Source organism: Drosophila biarmipes, chromosome 3L (genome assembly GCF_025231255.1).
Source record: "Drosophila biarmipes strain raj3 chromosome 3L, RU_DBia_V1.1, whole genome shotgun sequence".
Taxonomy (NCBI): Eukaryota; Metazoa; Arthropoda; class Insecta; order Diptera; family Drosophilidae; genus Drosophila; species Drosophila biarmipes.
This window is the reverse complement of record NC_066613.1, coordinates 5,064,564-5,082,572: the sequence shown is the minus strand read 5'-3', so window position 1 is coordinate 5,082,572 and position 18,009 is coordinate 5,064,564. Positions and strand designations below refer to the sequence as shown.

The following is an 18,009-nucleotide window of genomic DNA, read 5'->3' as shown; positions in this document are numbered from 1 at the left end:
TGTTAAGTTATCATATATAGTTTTGTTGGTTTTTATAATTTGGTTCACGTAATCACGTAATCTTTTGACTGACACTCTCTCCTTGGTAACAATTTATGTAGACAGCCAATAATATGTTAAAAAAGTAGCTTATATTTCATTCACACAAGAAATCAAACTCTCAGCAGAAACTTTTAGATGTGCAGGAAGAAATGCCTTATATGGAATGCTAGTGTTTCCGTTTATTTCAAAAATCGTAATCAAATTACATATAAAGGGTAATACAACGATCGTCCTATTTTAATATTTTGCAGTCTGATGTAGTTTTTCATGCCCAAAAATACTACTTCTTAGTTTATCCGGTTTCGGTATATTTGTCAGCAATCAAAACTTGTCCACACTTAGTTGAATATATTTTGATTATTGTTGTTTCTCACTCGGAAAAACCATAAACAAACGGGGATATATTATAATGTCCGGTCCGGCCTTAAGATTTATGTCTGCGGAAGAGAAACCGCTAGTTTAAAATTAATAAAATTGCCGGGACAACAGCGCAATCCCAAGTGGTAAACAAATTCCTTTCCACAAGAACTGAAAACCATCTGTTTTCCTGTATAGAACATTTCAACTAAAACTTAAAATGCTAAACCATTAAAATGATTACCTGAGTTCGGTAGTGCCACTTTCAAGAGAACTGCTACACTATTGATTTTTCTCCGGATGCCGCTGCCAAAATGCAATTTACATACATACACATATCCCGAGCCAACTCCCCCACCCACCTCTTCCGAATTCCCTTCCTGGTTTTTCCGTTCCGAAAATCTATTTGGGTTGATGTTAACGCACGGATTAGATTGCTGGATTTATTGATTCGACCAAGCGACCAGAAATAAATGTCCCCGGCGAACGGGTCTATTTCCGGCCCCACGCGTTTCCCACCTCTTTGCCGGCTGTTTTGATTGATGCGCCGAGTGTATGTCCAGCGTATATCCAACGGCTTAACTAGGCTAACTCACGAAGGGCCAGTCGGAATTGGAGTCGGAATCGCGGGCCCAACCCACTTCAAGTGGTTCTTAAAGCGCAGCACGGGCGTAGTGGGTGGTATAGGTCAGGAAGGGCGTGTTTTTGTATACTGTTGTGACCTAATTTCTTGTCTGTTTACTTTATGGCCGAGGCGTAGGACACGCAGGAATCCCACCGGAAGTGAAGGTGCAGCACTTAACTGTTGTGGTCTCAATGCCACGCAAAAGTAGGTGGATTTCTGGTTTTTGGTGTCGGGTGACACAAATATTATTAGAAGTATGGAAACCATGCCTTATATGTTATGTCGGGAAGTTCTTTATAGAAATCGTGTGCTTATAGATTTCGCGATTCTTTTTAAATAAGTTATTTATATTCATGCTCTGGTTCTGTGTAACTAAACTTAAAGTCTTCGTTGTGTCATAATACTTAACCAATCATTGACCTTAAGCTTGCCAAACCAAGAATTATAATAAATGACCAAAGGTCTTTAAACATACAACATAAGAACTATTATTGTCTCTTTTCAAAAAATTGCAGCACATTTTTAAAATATCTCACTAGCAACTTAAAAGTACAGCTATGACGCTATTTAGAGTTAATTACTTCCGTTTGTGTAGGGCCTATCGCTTCCCTTAGCCCTAGCATAAGCCCACAATTATGCTAATGGTTCACATGCCCAAACAAGAACCACTTGCCGGAGCCCCCGCTAAGCGGTTCGCCAACCCATTCTCAATCGGACTTCTGCCTTAGCCCTAGCATAAGCCCACAATTATGCTAATGGTTCACATGCCCAAACAAGAACCACTTGCCGGAGCCCCCGCTAAGCGGTTCGCCAACCCATTCTCAATCGGACTTCTGCCCCTTTCTCTGCCTCCCGCGCTGCCGGAGAATTCTGTGCTCTAGCGACTGATTCGCGGTGAGGCCATCAGTCTGTGTACGTCCGGCGATGAAGTCACTCCATTCAACCGAGGGCGTAGTCTGTAATTGTGGAACATCGCAGTGAAAAAGTTTCCTGATCTTCTTTCCAGTGAAGCACCATGGTGAAGATCCTGCAGGCCTACAACTTTGCCAGGCAACAGACATACGCCTTAAACGGCGAAATCCTGGCGGCCAGTCTTATCGGAAACAATCGCATAGCCATCAGCAGTGCGGAGCAGTTCATCGAGATCTACGACATAGCGGGCAAGCAGCCCCAGTCGGAGGACCCGGGTAGAGCGCCCCCTGAGGACGGACAACCCATCGAGGCGGCCGCACAGGCGTCTAGCACCGGAGGCGATGAAAAAACGCCAAGTAGAAGCACGCTGGCCACGGTGGGCGAGGTTGTGCAACTGATTTACTGTGAAGCTGGTGAGTTTAAAATGATATAACCCGGAAAAGCAACTAAAGCCGGATATCCCACAGGCAAATACCTGCTCACCCTGGAGAAAGAGCAGGCAGGCAGTCCGGTGCACTCCTCCTCTACCATCAGCTGCACCTCGAGCAGCAACAGCAATACGGTCTGCTCCGAGGACGACACCAAGATGTTCGTACGCATCTACGCGAACTTCTGGAAGTTCCCAGACAGCCGGCTTAACGAGTTGCCCATCACCATCCGGATAGCCTCGATGACCACGCCCAAGACGCCGCTGGTGGAGAGCATTGATGTAATTGAGCTGCCGTTGCGCAGTCCGCCGGAGCTGGTGCAGTGCTGCCAGACGTCCGGGAATATCATCGTGAGCAGCCGAGACAGGATCTACCTGTACGAGTACACCCAGTGCGTCCATGAGAACACCCAGCCCAGATTCTCCTTTATCGACTTCCTGCCCTTCAAATTCTTCGTGCAGCTGAATTTCGTTCCAGTGCGCCTTTGTCTGGCGGAGAACGTGATCGCTTGCCTTAGTCATCGTTATTGCGTGGCCTTCAAGGTGGTGGATGCACTCGCGAGCAGGGCAAGTGGGGGGCAGGATGTGAGCTGTTTGGACAACGATTACGGTGCCGTGGACGAGCCATTATCAGAATCACTAAGCCTAGGCAGCAAGGCTAGTGCTAGTGGTGTTGGCGGTGGCGTGGTCAGTTCCAGCCACAGCCAGCAGAGCTGCGAAAGTGACTCCCTACAGTCGACGAGTAGTGGAAAAGCACAGGTGATCTTGAATGGAGCCCTGCCTGGACGATCACCGCTGGACTTTAATGTGGCCAAGCTAGTAAACAACGCATACGGCAGGGAATTCGAGCCCGAACTGCGCTCTCAGTGGGATGAGAGTGACTTCGGATCAGGAAAGGGTCAGGAAGACAACCAGGATATCACAATTAGCCCCCAGCGAGCCGCAGACATAAAAATCAAGCTCGTCAATGAGGCCAAGGCCATGAATGTAAGAGGCATCGCCGGTGGCAGTCATCTGGATGATGCCTCGGTGCAATATGACGTGCGAAAACTGCTGCAGATCTGTATGAAGACCTCCGAAAACCAGCCGCGAGTACTAGATATTCTTCGCTGCATGGACCTTAAAGCCATCTACCAAAGGAGCAGCCAGGGAGTGGATCAAGAGGACGACGAGTACGACATGGGCAATCAGCAGGTGCCCAGTGCGGTGACCACCTTCAAGCACGTAAACCGGAGGACTCTCAAGTCATCTCAGCATCAGAGGTGCATGGGGCACGCCCTCCTCGTAGCTAGCAGTGTGGACGGCTTCTTGTATCAGTTCTCCGCCCAAGGAAAATGGTACAGTGAAAACGAAAAGCCAGTCGCCTGTTACAGCTTCACGGCTCCTGTCATCCAGGTCCACATTAATGACTACGTAGTGTATGCGGTGACCTCCGAGTCCGTGGAGACTCACACCTCGCGGATCGGGCACAAGCTCTTTCACAATCGCTTCGAGTATCCCTCGATTGGCGGATTGTTTCCGGAGGAATCATCCCCTGACGTGAGTTCGCCCATCGCAGTCGTTGGTCTGGCCGCCTTTATGCACGTTCAGTTTATGTGTGTAAACCGGGAGCAGCTAGTGCTCATCACGAATTCAGCTCTGGATTACCACAAGCGGCGGAGCATGGGAGAGGTGCCTGGTAGCCAAGTGGTGGCTGTTAAGAGAAATATTGCGGCCCGGTTGTTAGCTGAGGCGAAGGCCAAGCACAGTAGCCTGTTAAGAAGTAGCAGTGCAGCCCAATCGTCGACCGTGGCCAACGAGTGGACGCTGTACAACCTGGAAGTGCCTCGAGTGGAATGCGTCATCGAGGATCTGGAGGGCATTGCGGACTCTTATCGCAGTGCGAGTAGTTGCAACTTCTATGATCTCATGGAGGAGGCACATGTCATGTTGCGACTGAGTCTCACAATACAGGGCGAGCGCTTGGGTTCAGAACGGGAGCTGTTGCTTCGGAATATGTTTGCGGCTAACTGCAGAAAGCTGGCAGACTTCTCAATACGGTATGGAAGAAGTATATTGTTTATAAAAATATTCTGGCATACATATAGTTAGATTCGAAAACTTTTGGTAGTGTTATAATGTTTTTTGCAGATTCCTTTGGAAATTTACTTTCCATTTATATATTTTCTTTCATTTTCACAGAGTTTAAGCTAAAATGTCTGACATTCAGGAGTGATAGGTTCACAAAGAAACACATTTGCGCCCAGAAACGTTTAATTTATATTATTTTTCACAGGTCCAGCAAGCAGGAAGTTTATCTTCAAGCCACAGGGTTCTACAGAATGTGCCAGCTTCATTTAGTAGACATTTTTAACAACTACATAGATAACTTTATGGTCAGCAATGAGAGCGTGGACACCTGTGACCTTGCGGGACTGATATACACGGTTAAGCTGTTTCTGGTTAGTCTCGGGACAGATCGCTTAAAATCGGCCTTTCTGAATCAGACAGTTCGTCCGTTCTTTACACCAGCTAGGGTGATCCAACAAGGCTACAAACAGGTTCCCCTATCGCTGGAGTTCCTTAACATGTTTATTAAACATGCACCTTTGGAGATTCCTCAAATAATGCTGATTTCTCCAGTTGTGGCAGATTCCATGAGTGGAGAGCTGATAAACTATCTAAAGTATTTAAACAAGCTGTAAGTAAATTAATCTTCCCGGAAAAGGCTGCCTAACATTATAATTTTGGAATACTTCAGATCTCCCGATGAAAATCTGCTGCTGGCTGTAACCGCCTGCCGAATGTCAAACTATTTGCTGGCTCAAGAGATCATTTCAAAGTCTACTAGACGCACCCTGGCCACTGCCTTGATAAGGCATAAGAATGTTCTGTTCGACGACAGTACTGTGATCTATCAGCGACGCCATCAGCATCAGGCTGAGTCCCTGTCGTTAGGTTCGAGGCTTAAGAAAACCAGACGAATAGGTGGAAGGAGCAAGCCCTCTGCGCTCGGTGCTCCAACTCCGAGTACAATAGTATCTTTCTCGGACTTTTGCGAGACGATTCTGCTAGCCAACGAGCAACCAGCTTTGATAGAAGCTATTAGCGACGCCTTTATCCATGCGCTCTGCATTGAGCATAGCCTGACGCTGGATGTGATTCTGCAGTTGTTCCTTAACTACATCGCCTCGCACATTGGTCAGAAGGGTTACCAGACCTCGCAGAAGGTGTTTGTAAACATTCTACAGGTGTACTTCTACGATCTCTACGACGTGAGCTCGTCGCTGCAACCCCATGAGATTCGGTCGCAAACGCCGCCACAACTGGATGACGACTACGACGAGGAGTGCAGCAGTTCGCGGGCTCCCTCGCTGCACAGCGAGGCGGACGCCCAGTCACTTTCTAGCTCCTGCGCCAGTTCAGCGCACGAGGAGCGATCGGCGAGCCTCTCCATCAGTGGCAGGCAGCAGCGTATCGTCTACGACCAGCTGCAGGAACAACAGTCTTCGCCCTTCCAGAAGCGGAACTCAAATGCCTCGCTCTCACAGCCCCTAGCTGATGGCGATGTTGCTGCCACGAATCTCAAGGGTCTCAAAATCCTGTTTCGCATGTACATGGGCCGGCTAAAGGCTCTGAGTGATCTTATTACGGACCTGCAGTCAGCGGACGTGGAGCAACAGACGAGCCGGGAGGAGTTTATGAACCTGCGTATGGAATGCATTTCCTACATGGTGGGAATGGCTCCGAATTACTGCCCCAAGCCGATCGTAAAAAATCCCAATGATCAGCTGGCGGACAAGCTTATTTATGTGCCCTTCATTCCCGATTATAAGCTGCCAGAGGGCGAGGAGTATGATCGGCACATCAAAAGCTACATACGCCCCATTCCCTGCCTGCTGGACCGACCGCAATACCTAAACCGCCTTCCGCCCTTCGAACGCAGCGACTTCAGCTATCCGAACAAGGACGAAGGCGAGTTCGAGGTCCGCTTCCTCAGTTGGCATAACGAGTTGCTGACCCTCACCTTAAAGATTCAGAGTCTGTTAGCCTCAACCAAGGTGGATCGAGAGATTATATCGGAGTTTCTTGCCTTCATACAAAAGACGCCACATCTAATAGGCATCGACAGCTTCTTGGTCATCGTGTTGCCCAAGAACTTGGCAATAAACTACTTGCTTAGTTTCTGTCCTGCTTTTTTGTGGCAGTATGGAAAGGTAAGAGCTAGTCTACAACTAATCGAAATTCCGACGACCTTGCAATACAAATGTTGTTTGCATTTGCATCACAGTTTATATTAAGCCAGATAGTTATGATGTTCACTTGTTCCTGTTTTCTTGCAGTCCTGCGGTTTCACGCCCAAGCACTGGGAGAGTCTCTTAAGGAAGATTCTCAGCAAGCAGGAAGCCCTGCCCAACTGGAAGGAAAACATTACGGGTTAGTAAAAGACACTACATTAAAATGCTTAAAATAATTATCGTAAAATGCAGAGATACTGAATAACCTTGTGGCAGAGCTGAGCTTTGAAGAACTTCTGCAGTGCTTTCCCAGCGAAGTGATTCAAAATCGGAACACGGCGCAGTACTTTGCCACGGAATTTGCAGAGACATGTGTGCTTTATGAGCATGAGGAGCTCGTGTTTAAAACTCCTGACCGGAAGGAGGGTCACAGGAATCACCTGCCGATGGACAACATAGACGAAGACAATGTGTTCGAGCTAACGCTTCGCAAGGCGGTGGCCAAGCAAAGAAGCATTGCCCTGAGGTCCATGATCGAGTCCACGGGAACGCAGCTGTTTGACGCTACCAGCAATCCCATGTACAACCTGTAGTCGGTCTACATTCCACGTTAAACTTGTTTAAGAGAAAGTAATCATATTGAAAATCGATAAGGTTGATTGATATTTACGTAGCAAAGTAGTCAGCACGGAAAGCTTTGCTTCTACTCTACAAATTGGTCGACACGTATTTTGTAGTTTTAGGACACATCCGTAAAGAGGCATAATTTATTGATATTTCTGTTTGACACAAAGCGCAACATTCGGAACTGAAATGATTTATTGAGCTAAGCTGACGGGGATGAACTCCGGAGCAGCAGGTTGTAAAAATAACTAGCTCGTCCCGCATTTATGCGGTAGTCGCCATATTAAAGCAGATTTATGAACAGTAGCAACTAGGAAACCTCCTCTCTACCTGTATTTGTATTCGTACGCAATGTTAACCCAAGTTTCCTTTGAATTAAGCTTTAGAAACCTTAAAGTAGTTGTACTCTATAAATATTAGATTTCTAGTCCCCTTATTTACTCACACCCAAGCACATTCTCTTTCGACAAAAACAAGATCAAGTGATATTTTTAATTCTTTCATTGAATTTGAATAATAAAAGCATAATTGCATTACAATGCACAAATAGTGTTCGTGATAAGCTTGGAGTTTATTCACCTGCATGTCTTAAGAAAAGACTGCGTTTGAGCCGTTCATCGCCGTTACTTAATCCGGCAATTAAATCCGGGTTTCAGTGGGCGTGCTTAGGTAATTGAACGTGTGAAAAAGCGACCGGGGAACTGCTCGAGGACAGATCTCTCCGCCGTGAATAACTTAGCCAATTAAGGGCGTCAGGCGTCGAGTGCGCGGCTTTCCAAGCCGGATTCAGTCACATGGCGGCGCTCGGCGATATCGGCAGCAGCATGTCCAAACCGCAACCCACACTGGAGGTGGTTCCAAAGAAGCCCAGACCCGGACTGGATGCTTCGGACCCACCGATGTCGACGGAGGAGAGCCAGCTGGACGCGATCATCGTTGAGATCGGCCAGTGCGGTCGTTTCCAGATCATCAATTACCTTTTGCTCTGCCTGCCGATCATCTGCAACGCATTTTACTCCATTTCCTTCGTATTCACAGCCGGCGATGTTTCCCACAGGTGGGGTCACTTTCATTTTGGTATCGCCATCTTTAGACGAACATGTTCCTCAGATGCAAAATCACTCAGTGCGATGGCTTGGACACCAGCTTTGACGAAGCCTTTCTCAACTTCACTACCCCGCAACGCCTCGGGAACTGGGATCAGTGCCAGCACTTCGCCGTAAGATCGGATCTAATGGGTGAATCTTCGTGCAACGCCAGCAGTTTTAATTCGACTCAACGGGTCGACTGCGATGCGGGCTTTAAGTTGAGGAACGACGACAATACGATTGCCAGTGAGGTAGGTTCGGAGCTAATATACACCTATTGATTCGATATCTTGGTGCACACCTCCTTTTCAACAGTTTGGCATTTTCTGCGCTGATAAGTGGAAGCTATCGATGGTGGGCACAGTCAACAACATAGGACAGTTCGTGGGCATTCCTCTGGGCGGTTATCTAGCCGATCGGTATGTTGAATAAAAAGAACTATTTATTTTTGACACTGAATCATCTGAAGCAGGCTTTCCGTTTAGCATGACTAATAAGTGTTGAAACAACATAAACCCTAGAAAGCTTTGATGTTTTTGAAGAAATTTTGAGCAGTGTGGAAGCCATTGACATGAAACTTGGCAAACTGTTTTTACTTTGTAATGCTTGCCAAAGTTGTTTTCTGTTTTCGCTTAAGTATGAAGCAAATTGGAAAAAAATTGTAATTCACAACACGTTTGAAATCCGACCAAAGGTGTTTAAATATGAAGATAAAAATTGTGTGAACAACAAAGACCTATTATCAGAGCTTCCAAAGTGCCCCCCTTTGTTTAGGTGTCCAAAAAAGATCAGTTACCTTAGGACCCCTTAAAAAATAAAATCGAAAAGACAATATCAAAGTGTTTTTATACCCTTGCAGAGGGTATAATGATTTCATTCAGAAGTTTGCAACGCAGTGAAGGAAACGTTTCCGACCCCATAAAGTATATATATTCTTGATCAGCGTGACTAGACGAGTCGATCCAGCCATAGTCGTCTGTCCGATCGTCTGACCGCCTGTCCGGCCTTTTCTACGCAAACTAGTCTCTCAGTTTAAACACTATCGGGCTGAAACTTTCCCAAAAGTCTTCTTTCTTTTGCAGGTAGTATAAAGTCGAAATTAGCCGGACAACTAAATCTTATAGCTCCCACAGGAACTATCGGGGAAAAAAATTTTTTAAAAATTATATTTTCGGTGCTTTTTAATATACAACTTTCTAAGCTTAGAAAAACCATTTTTTAATTAGTTCTGAATTTTGAATTAAATTTTATCAAAATCGGACGACTATATCATATAGCTGTCATAGCTATAATAATATGAAATAAAGTATAGCTTTGGTGCTTTTTGACATATAACCTTCTAAGCTTTGAAATAACAATTTTTTATTAGTTTTGAATTTCGAATTAAATTTCATAGGAACGATCGGGAAATTGGTGGGAAAATATTATGAAACAAATTATAGCTTTGGGGTTTTTTGACATTTTATCTTATAATAATGGGAATATATTTTTTTATATTCGGACTACTCTGACATATAGATGTATAAAAATGGTCTGAAAAAAGGAATGAAATGAATCACTGAAGTCAGCAATAATCTTTAAAAATTTCACATGGTGTTACTAAAGTTGAATTTTGCTTATAACTGCAATGGTATAACTTCCTTTCTTGATTCAAATCGTTTCTTTAGAATAAAATTATCCTGCAATGTCTCCGTAATAATAAAATAAAAATACTACTAGAATCATGCCATTCACTCTAAATGTTTAATACAACTTTTAAAAATTTTACAGATAAATGAAAATATATTTACATATATTTCTGAAATAATTTAAAGAGCTAAAATAATAATTAAAAGACAAGCATTGGGCGCTTTTTATACATTTTCAATGAGGTTTCCTTTATTTTCTTGGTGTGTAGCTATGGTCGAAAATCCATATTGGTCATCGCAGGAATCCTCAGCTCGTTTGCAGGACTGGCTCGCTCCCACGCGCCGGAGTACTACAGCTTCCTGAGCCTGGAGTTCTTGGACATGGCAGTGGGTAGCACCCTCTTCCCCACAGCTTTTCTGCTGGCCGTGGAGCTAGTGGGTCCGAAGCACCGCGTAGTGGCCGCCACCGTGATTAGCTTAACGTACGGCCTCGCAGAGGCCTTCATGGGTTACCTGGCCAACTACCTGCGAGACTGGCGAGTCTTTCTACGGGTGCTATATACACCCGCCCTACTGCACTTGACCTTCGTCTGTCTGCTCCCAGAGAGCGTGCGGTGGCTGCTCAGCCAGTCGAAGGAGCTGGATGCCAAGTCCACGCTGAGGAGAGTGGCGCGGGTGAACCGAAGGGTCCTGTCGGAGAAGAAGCTCAGCGATCTGATTCGCTCAAACCGCCTACTGGTTGCCCAGTCTTCCGCCCCCGGGGGCCAATACAGTGTCCGTCAGATATTCCAGTCCCTGGGCGGTCGCACCGCCTTGTGCTGCTTCGTGTGGTTCACCCACACCTTAGTCGCCTTGGGCCTGAGCCTAAACTCCGCCCAACTAAGTGGCAGCAAATTTGAGAACTTCAGCATGACGGGGCTCATGCAGCTGCCTGGTATTCTGATGGCCACCACACTTATGAACTGGATAGGACGGCGCTGGGCTTTCAGCTCCTGCCAATTCACTTATGCAGCCCTCCTCCTAGCAGTGGCTGCCACGGATGAAGGTAAGTACGGTATAGGTCCGGGCCTGATGGAATCCCTCGAAGCGGATGTCTAAGTGAAATGTATTTATCAATGCTCCCCAAATAGGGTACCCTGTGGCTTCTTCGACACTTTATTTCCTGGCAAAGATGACCTCCACAGGAAGCTTTATGATCCTGTACTTCTTCACCTCTGAAATCTTTCCCACGAGCTGCAGGAACAGCATGTTATCCTTCTGCTCCAGTGTTGGCCGCTTCGGATCTATGCTAGCACCCCAAACCACTCTTCTGGTCAGTGACCTACTGATGTATATCCCCTCAGTTTCACTCAACATCTTCTTGTAGATCGCGCACTATGAGTATGCTCCTCATTTACTCTTTGCCCTATTTGGATTCACCTGTTCGGGACTGGCTTTGTTCTTCCCGGAGACAACGAACAAGGTGTTGCCCACCACGCTGGCCGAGGCACGTGCCCTGGACAAGAGTATACCTAGGGAAAAAGTATCAAAAAGTGCTGCCTAATTTAAATCGAGCCCTTACCGCGTCGACAGTATACATAGGTGTTCAGAGACATCGGAGAGTGTGGATTTTTATGACCACCAAGCCTGCAAGTCGGTATTGGACAATAAACATTTTTGAAATTTAAGAGCACAGTTCCGCTGCAAATTTAATTAGGTTGCAATATACATTTTCAGTCGATGTCTGTGGTGGAGTAAGCAATAAGTTATTTTGAAACTTTAGATATAAAGATTTTTTTGATTTGCAATACCAAAAATTTTAAAATTCATTGGGTTTAAAATTTAAAAGCACTTATCATAAGTTTCGAACCCAACTAAACAAACGGATTTTGCTTAGCACGCACTTGACTTTAATGTAGAATCTTATTAATAACGTAACCTATTACTCTGTCAGATTAACATCTAATGGTTGGTACATAACAAGGCAAAAAAAAACAAAATGTTTGTTAGTATACGCCTTTCTTACACAGGGAAAAACACCGTGCTAAAAGCAAGTACAAACAGCCTTGAATTAAGATCGATCTCACATTGAGCACATTTTGGAATTTCAAAATCTGCCAACTGTTTATTCTGAATGTGCTCTGTCTATAAGCCGCATTAATTACTCAGTAACGGTCGTAAGCGGCAAGTCGGAAACTATTATTGCTATTTAAATATATCTCGATTATTTCAGTTTCAAATTCTTTTTCTTCTATCAGCTCTTAATAAAAGTACAGTTTAATTTCAAAATATAGGTATATTGACTTAATAATTATTATTCGTAAATCATGCCTGCAACTCTCTTATTTTATCATTAAATCGTTTTTGTTCTTAGTATATAAGAATAATAATTAATACTTTATTGAAGGCCGAAAGGTGCCTAATTCTAGTATTTTCGGTCTTAAAAAATCGTGCTCGAAAGCAGTAATTGGTATTTGGGCTCTGTATTTTACATGCTTGGCGAAGTTTATACACAACAAGGAAGTTAAAAATATAAATATGTATATTCCCAATATTATAAGATATGTCAAAAAGCCCCAAAGCTATAATTTGTTTCATATTATTTCCCATCAATTATCCGATCGTTCCTATGACAGCTATATGATATAGTCGTCCGATTGAAAAAAAATTTAATTCGAACTTCAGAACTAATTATAAAATGTTATTTTTAAGCTAATAAAGTTATATGTTTCATGTTTTTCGACTAATTTTCCGATCGTTCCTAGGGCAACTATATGATATAGTCGTCCGATTCTTATAAAATTTTATTCGAAATTCAAAACCCAATAAAAAATGTTATTTCCAAGCGTAGGAGGTTATATGTTAAGCACCGAAGATATAATTTTTCAATATTATTTTACCATGTTTTCCGACTAATTTTCCGATCGTTCCTATTGTAGCTATATGATATAGTCGTCCGATTTTGATAAAATTTAAATCGAAATTCAAAACCAAATAAAAAATGTTATTTTCAAGCGTAGGAGGTTATATGTTAAACACCGAAGATATAATTTTTCAATATTATTTTACCACTAACTTTCCGATTGTTCCTATTGGAGCTATATGATATAGTCCGATTTTTATATAATTTAATTCGAAATTCAGAACTAGTTAATAAATGTTATTTCTAAGCTTATAAAGTTGTATGTTAAAAAACACCGAAAATATAATTTTTAAAAAATTTTTTTCCGATAGTTCCTATGGGAGCTATAAGATATAGTTTTCCGATCCGGCTGGTTGCGACTTATATACTACCTGCAAAAGAAAGAAGACTTTTGGGAAAGTTTCAACCCGATAGTTTTAAAACTGAGAGACTAGTTTGCGTAGAAACGGATGGACAGACATGGGGTCGGAACCGTCTCCTTCACTGCGTTACAAACTTCTGACTGAAATTATTATACCCTCTGCAAGGGTAGTATATACTTGATTCAAGTACGAAATACTCGATATTTTTTGTAGTGTTTTATTATAAAACTGTTATACCTGGATAGACTGTCATCTGTGTCATTGGTGTCGTGGAATTACTAACACGTTGGTCTTGATTGTTTATGCATAAGCACTGACCATAAAAACTAAAACCTGACCAGCCGTCGAACACGTCCACGCCTAAGTATTAAATACTTCTTTTGGGAAAATATAGCTGCCAACTTCACAAAGAGCAACTGTGTGTCCAACAAAATACTGCTTTGAAACCCGGCAAATGTGCCTTTAATAACCTACCATTATACTTGTTAGTAATTTTTCCAACATCCGCATGGTTGTACCGCTTCATTCGTCGAATTGATTTTTGTTCAAGTGGCCTAACAAAATAAATATTTGTTCAGTTCAAGTACTTATCTAATTCCATTTGCAATCGGGACTTATCAGCCGTAAGACCAGCATTTCGGCGAGATATTACCGATTTATGGCATCCTTTCAGTGGGGCCAGTGCCATACATCTATCAAGCAATTTCAATTACAGCGCGCCAATAACTCACTAGCTCCCATTTATTGCGGCTTCATCGGAACTTATCATTGTTTTATCAATCTGCCCGGCAACCCAAGCGATTGAACAGCCAGTCGGTTTCCGCACCTAATCATCTTATAGTCGGGTAAAGTAAATCAAGGGTAAAGACAAACAGAGGACTCAGGCACATGCGCCAAAGTCATCGACATCGGGCAAATGGCGTAAGATAAGGCGACAGGGCCACTTGTTGACCTAGTGGAGCAATCAGCTAACAGGCGGGTACAGCTGTTGGCCACCCACCCAGACGTCCTGTCTCGCCGTCTATAGATAAACAATAGCAGAGCAACCAGTTCCCATATCGATTGATATCAACGGTATGCTGCTATCCCATTAAGAACTTGCCGGATTAGGATTGTAAAGTTCGGTGTACTCCCATCGTCGGGGTGTCCAAATGGGTTTTTAGTTGGATTGGGCTGATAAGGCCGCGATAAGAATGGAAGAATCCGCGGCGTGGAGAAGAGCAGACCGAATAAAAATAGAAACGCGCGGGAGAACGGCATGTGAGCGCCGAATCAAAGCACAGCAGAGCGCTCCCGACTCGACCATTTGATGTGGTTGAATCAGTCAATAAGTGGCACTGCTCCCAGCTAGTCGCTCCAGAGCGTCTATAAATAAAGCTGCCGAGGCGGAAAGATCGCGGCCGCGAGTTATAAAACACCGATTAGAAGTGCATTTCACCACGTGCTTCGCGGACCCTTCAATGACCAGCCAGAAGGCGGAAAACGGCAGCTCTCCGAGCGAGGCCAAGAGCAATGGCCATGCGGACGCCGAGGCGGCGGCGGCTGGCGGGGATGACGAAAACTCGCTGGACGCAATTCTGGTGCGGATCGGCCAATTCGGGCGCTATCAGATCATCAACTATGTTCTGCTCTGCGTTCCCATGCTCTTCAACGCTTTCTTCTCCATCTCCTATGTTTTCACGGCGAGCACAGTGGTGCACAGGTAAGCAAACCATCCGAGAAATAATATACATAGCTGATCTCCGATTCGACCCAGGTGCAACGTCCCCGAGTGCGATAGTCTCAGCAGTGCGTACGAGGAAGACTGGCTAAACTTCACCATCCCCTACAAGAACTCCTTCGATGCCTGCCATCGCTACGTCCTCAACGAGACCCTCATCACTGATCCATCTTCAACGTACTGCGCCAAGGATTACTTTACCGACATATCGGAGACCTGCGGGCACGACTTCAAGTTCAGGGACGAGGAAAAGACTATTTCAACTGAGGTGGGTATTCGATGATGAGGGAGATGAGGAAAAGCGAGAAGGTCTTGGTAGAAACTTAAGAAGGTGCTTTTGTGAGCCGGAAGTGAGCAGTGTGAGCTAGTCACTAAAAACTAAATTACTGTTGTTCATTTTTACTGGACAATAAATAAATTGCCATTGATGATAGGTAAATTAGTATATAAGGTTTTAATCCCTTTTTATCACGTACTATAAGTAAACGTGAAAGCATTTGAAAACAAGCATAAACAGAATTTATCTTGTCTCCATAGTGCTATTCATTACTACCCGGTACTCAATGCAAGAAGTGTTCAGTACTTTATTGATCTACCAAGTAATTATAAAGAATTCAAACGAAAAGTAAATTTTACTCTCAAACAGTTCGGAATATACTGTAATGACGAGTGGAAGCTGTCCCTGGTGGGCACCATTAATAATGTGGGCCAGTTTGTCGGCATACCTCTTGGAGGATTCTTCGCAGATAGGTAAGGTGTCCCCCACCTGGCCCAGAGTTTATCCAATCCTAATGCCTCTATTTATACTCCAGGTTCGGTCGCCGCACTATGCTTGCCGTAGCCGGATCCCTGAGCGCTGTAATGGGCGTGACTCGTTCGCTGTCGAGCAGCTACTCAATGTTCCTGGTGTTTGAATTCCTGGACATGGCAGTGGGCAGCACCCTTTTTCCAACCGCCTTCCTGCTGGCCATCGAACTGGTAGGTCCAAAGCGGCGAGTGGCAGCGGCGACGATTATCACCATCTTCTACGCACTCGGCGAGGCCTTTCTCGGGTTCCTGGCTTCCCAGGTGCAACAGTGGCGCTGGCTTCTCCGAGTGCTTTACGCCCCAGCCGTGCTCCAGATCCTGTTTTTATGGATCCTGCCGGAGAGTGTCCGGTGGCTGCTGAGCCAGGGCGCCGAAGAGAAGGCCGCCAACGTGCTGCGGCGGGCCGCACGAATCAACAAGCGATCGCTGCCCGAGGAGCAGGTGGAGGAGCTGTTGGCCACCAACCGTCAGAAGCTCAGCCAGGCCAACGAGAGCCAGTACCCGATCATGAGGGCCGTGCGCTTCTTTTCCCTGCGGATCGCCAATTGTTGTCTTTGCTGGTTCACCCACACGCTAATTGCCCTGGGACTTAGCCTCAACTCAGTTAATCTGGGCGGAAACAAGTACACCAACTTTATGTTGAACGGCTTCATCCAGATCCCGGGTCTACTGCTGCCCTTGGTCATCATGGATCGCGTTGGCAGGCGCTACTCGCTCTGCGCCTCAATGCTGCTATGTGCCATCTGCATGGGTGCCTCTGCGGGAGTGCCAGAAGGTAATAACCTCTCTAGCTAATTTAATAAGTTTAATACAACCCCTGAACAAAGGTTCTTCTAAACCAGAGTTGTAAAAAGATTCCAATGGTTTCACAGCAGCCCTATGTGTTCTCCTTTTTCAGATAACTACGCGGGATCGCTGACTCTGTTCCTAATTGGGAAGCTGGCCATCACTTGCAGCTTCCAGATCCTGTACTTCTTTACGTCAGAGATCTTTCCCACCAACGTGCGCAACAGCCTGTTGTCCCTCTGCTCCATGGTGGGACGCATTGGCTCCATGTTGGCTCCGCAAACTCCTTTACTGGTTAGAATGTACTTACCTATTCCACTTCTGATTTCCTAACCCATTCTTCTGTCCGCCTCTAGGCCAAGTACTACATATATGCCCCGCAGATACTCTTCGCAACCTTCGCTCTGATCAGCGGCTTCCTGACCCTAGCATTCCCCGAGACGGCGGACAAGGTGCTTCCCACGACCATGGAGGAGGCCCGAGACCTCAACCAGGCCAAGCGCCGTGCTCAGGGGGCTGAGGTTCAAGAGCTGGGAGAGGGGCCGGCACCCAAGGTCGTCCAATAATGATCTCGGACCAGGAGCTGCAGGGAGGCTAATAGAAGCCAAGTATGAGTTAGTTTAAGTGGGAGCCCACGCATTTGTTGTTTTTTATAAGTGTTTTATTTAGTTAGGGCTCGTTCGTACGATTTTGTAGTGCACGGGCAACAACTTTTATCCGTGATATTTATTGGCTGCATTGCCTTTCTATCTTCTTTTAAACCTCAAGAAAATCTGTAAATGTCATTATTTATTATATCAGGCTAAATATAGGCATAATTAATAAAATCGGTCCACCAATGGAAATACAAGATGTGCTAGTTTTTGCGGAAGACGCGTGAAAAGAACGTGCTGTTTTATATACGAAAATAGAAAAAGACAGGGCGCCAGTATACGGTTTTGAATCGCTTCTATTTTTCGCGGCTTGACAGTAAACCATGCCATATGAAATGCGGGTGAACTTTGCAATTTTCGGTCACACTACAAAGAATATGATTTTTTGATTAGTGAAACACTTAGTGTTGGGGTTTTATACAACAAAATAAAAATAATCTTTTTTTTTTTGTTTAATAAAATGTTCTTTTAAATTCAGGTTAATTATATAAATTTGGTACTGTCGATCAGGTGTCCGTAAATAGGAGGATACCTTCTTATGTAAGCCCTTTACAAATGTTTAAATAAAAGATCTTGAAAATTATTTTTAGAATGATCTAGTATAAAAAAACATTCGAAATGTTTGAAGCAGCTTTTACTCCACTCCTTAATATCTACAGATAATGAGTAAGGAAATGAAACTTTGGTATATGGGGCTTGTCAAACATTCGTAGAAAATTCTCAGTACTATTTTGAACAAGAAAATATAAATTACTAGCTGACCCGGCGAACTTTGTTCCGGCAATTTCAAACCAATTAAAAACCAGACAGTATTAACTGGGTTATAAACACTTTTTCTGTAGGAGAGTAGTATAATACA

At 44.5% G+C, this 18,009-nt stretch overlaps 3 protein-coding genes across 5 annotated transcripts; all 3 read left to right on the top strand.

The window, feature by feature from the left end:
* Positions 1-389: 389 nt before the first annotated feature.
* LOC108030835 (uncharacterized) lies at positions 390-7,751 on the top strand. 2 transcript variants are annotated; one of them, XM_017103959.3, is made up of 7 exons: positions 390-545; positions 2,031-2,349; positions 2,404-4,402; positions 4,639-5,043; positions 5,104-6,559; positions 6,686-6,779; positions 6,833-7,751. In XM_017103959.3, exons 2-7 carry the CDS (start codon positions 2,040-2,042, stop codon positions 7,171-7,173), a joined length of 4,605 nt encoding a protein of 1,534 aa, XP_016959448.1. In that variant the 5' UTR covers positions 390-545; positions 2,031-2,039; the 3' UTR covers positions 7,174-7,751. The 2 variants fall into 2 exon arrangements, with proteins under 2 accessions (XP_016959448.1, XP_043950744.1); XM_044094809.2 differs by lacking the exon at positions 390-545 and adding an exon at positions 1,212-1,228.
* An 11-nt stretch (positions 7,752-7,762) lies between these two features.
* LOC108030836 (solute carrier family 22 member 3) lies at positions 7,763-12,156 on the top strand. 2 transcript variants are annotated; one of them, XM_050885943.1, is made up of 6 exons: positions 7,763-7,873; positions 8,262-8,543; positions 8,608-8,711; positions 10,190-10,965; positions 11,051-11,232; positions 11,287-12,156. In XM_050885943.1, the coding sequence occupies exons 2-6, from the start codon at positions 8,304-8,306 to the stop codon at positions 11,461-11,463; spliced, it is 1,479 nt and encodes a 492-aa protein (XP_050741900.1). In that variant the 5' UTR covers positions 7,763-7,873; positions 8,262-8,303; the 3' UTR covers positions 11,464-12,156. The 2 variants fall into 2 exon arrangements, with proteins under 2 accessions (XP_050741900.1, XP_016959450.1); XM_017103961.3 differs by lacking the exon at positions 7,763-7,873 and adding an exon at positions 7,892-8,261 and having other exon boundaries at positions 8,315-8,543; positions 11,287-12,150.
* Positions 12,157-13,530: 1,374 nt separating this feature from the next.
* On the top strand, positions 13,531-17,733 carry LOC108030904 (organic cation transporter protein). The gene is made up of 6 exons (XM_017104082.3): positions 13,531-14,886; positions 14,941-15,172; positions 15,551-15,654; positions 15,717-16,486; positions 16,610-16,791; positions 16,854-17,733. The coding sequence occupies exons 1-6, from the start codon at positions 14,645-14,647 to the stop codon at positions 17,061-17,063; spliced, it is 1,740 nt and encodes a 579-aa protein (XP_016959571.1). The 5' UTR covers positions 13,531-14,644; the 3' UTR covers positions 17,064-17,733.
* Positions 17,734-18,009: the final 276 nt, after the last annotated feature.

What these genes read in the sequence shown, in the direction of transcription:
- LOC108030835 (XM_017103959.3), top strand. Translation starts at nt 2,040, where the DNA reads ATGGTGAAGATCCTGCAGGCCTACAACTTTGCCAGGCAACAGACATAC. An exon ending in ACTGATTTACTGTGAAGCTG is followed by an intron (nt 2,350 to 2,403) that starts GTGAGTTTAAAA and finishes GATATCCCACAG; the next exon opens with GCAAATACCTGCTCACCCTG. An exon ending in TTTTGTGGCAGTATGGAAAG is followed by an intron (nt 6,560 to 6,685) that starts GTAAGAGCTAGT and finishes GTTTTCTTGCAG; the next exon opens with TCCTGCGGTTTCACGCCCAA.
- LOC108030836 (XM_017103961.3), top strand. Translation starts at nt 7,999, where the DNA reads ATGGCGGCGCTCGGCGATATCGGCAGCAGCATGTCCAAACCGCAACCC. An exon ending in ACAATACGATTGCCAGTGAG is followed by an intron (nt 8,544 to 8,607) that starts GTAGGTTCGGAG and finishes CCTTTTCAACAG; the next exon opens with TTTGGCATTTTCTGCGCTGA. An exon ending in GGCGGTTATCTAGCCGATCG is followed by an intron (nt 8,712 to 10,189) that starts GTATGTTGAATA and finishes CTTGGTGTGTAG; the next exon opens with CTATGGTCGAAAATCCATAT.
- LOC108030904 (XM_017104082.3), top strand. Translation starts at nt 14,645, where the DNA reads ATGACCAGCCAGAAGGCGGAAAACGGCAGCTCTCCGAGCGAGGCCAAG. An exon ending in AAAAGACTATTTCAACTGAG is followed by an intron (nt 15,173 to 15,550) that starts GTGGGTATTCGA and finishes ACTCTCAAACAG; the next exon opens with TTCGGAATATACTGTAATGA. An exon ending in CTCTGCGGGAGTGCCAGAAG is followed by an intron (nt 16,487 to 16,609) that starts GTAATAACCTCT and finishes CTCCTTTTTCAG; the next exon opens with ATAACTACGCGGGATCGCTG.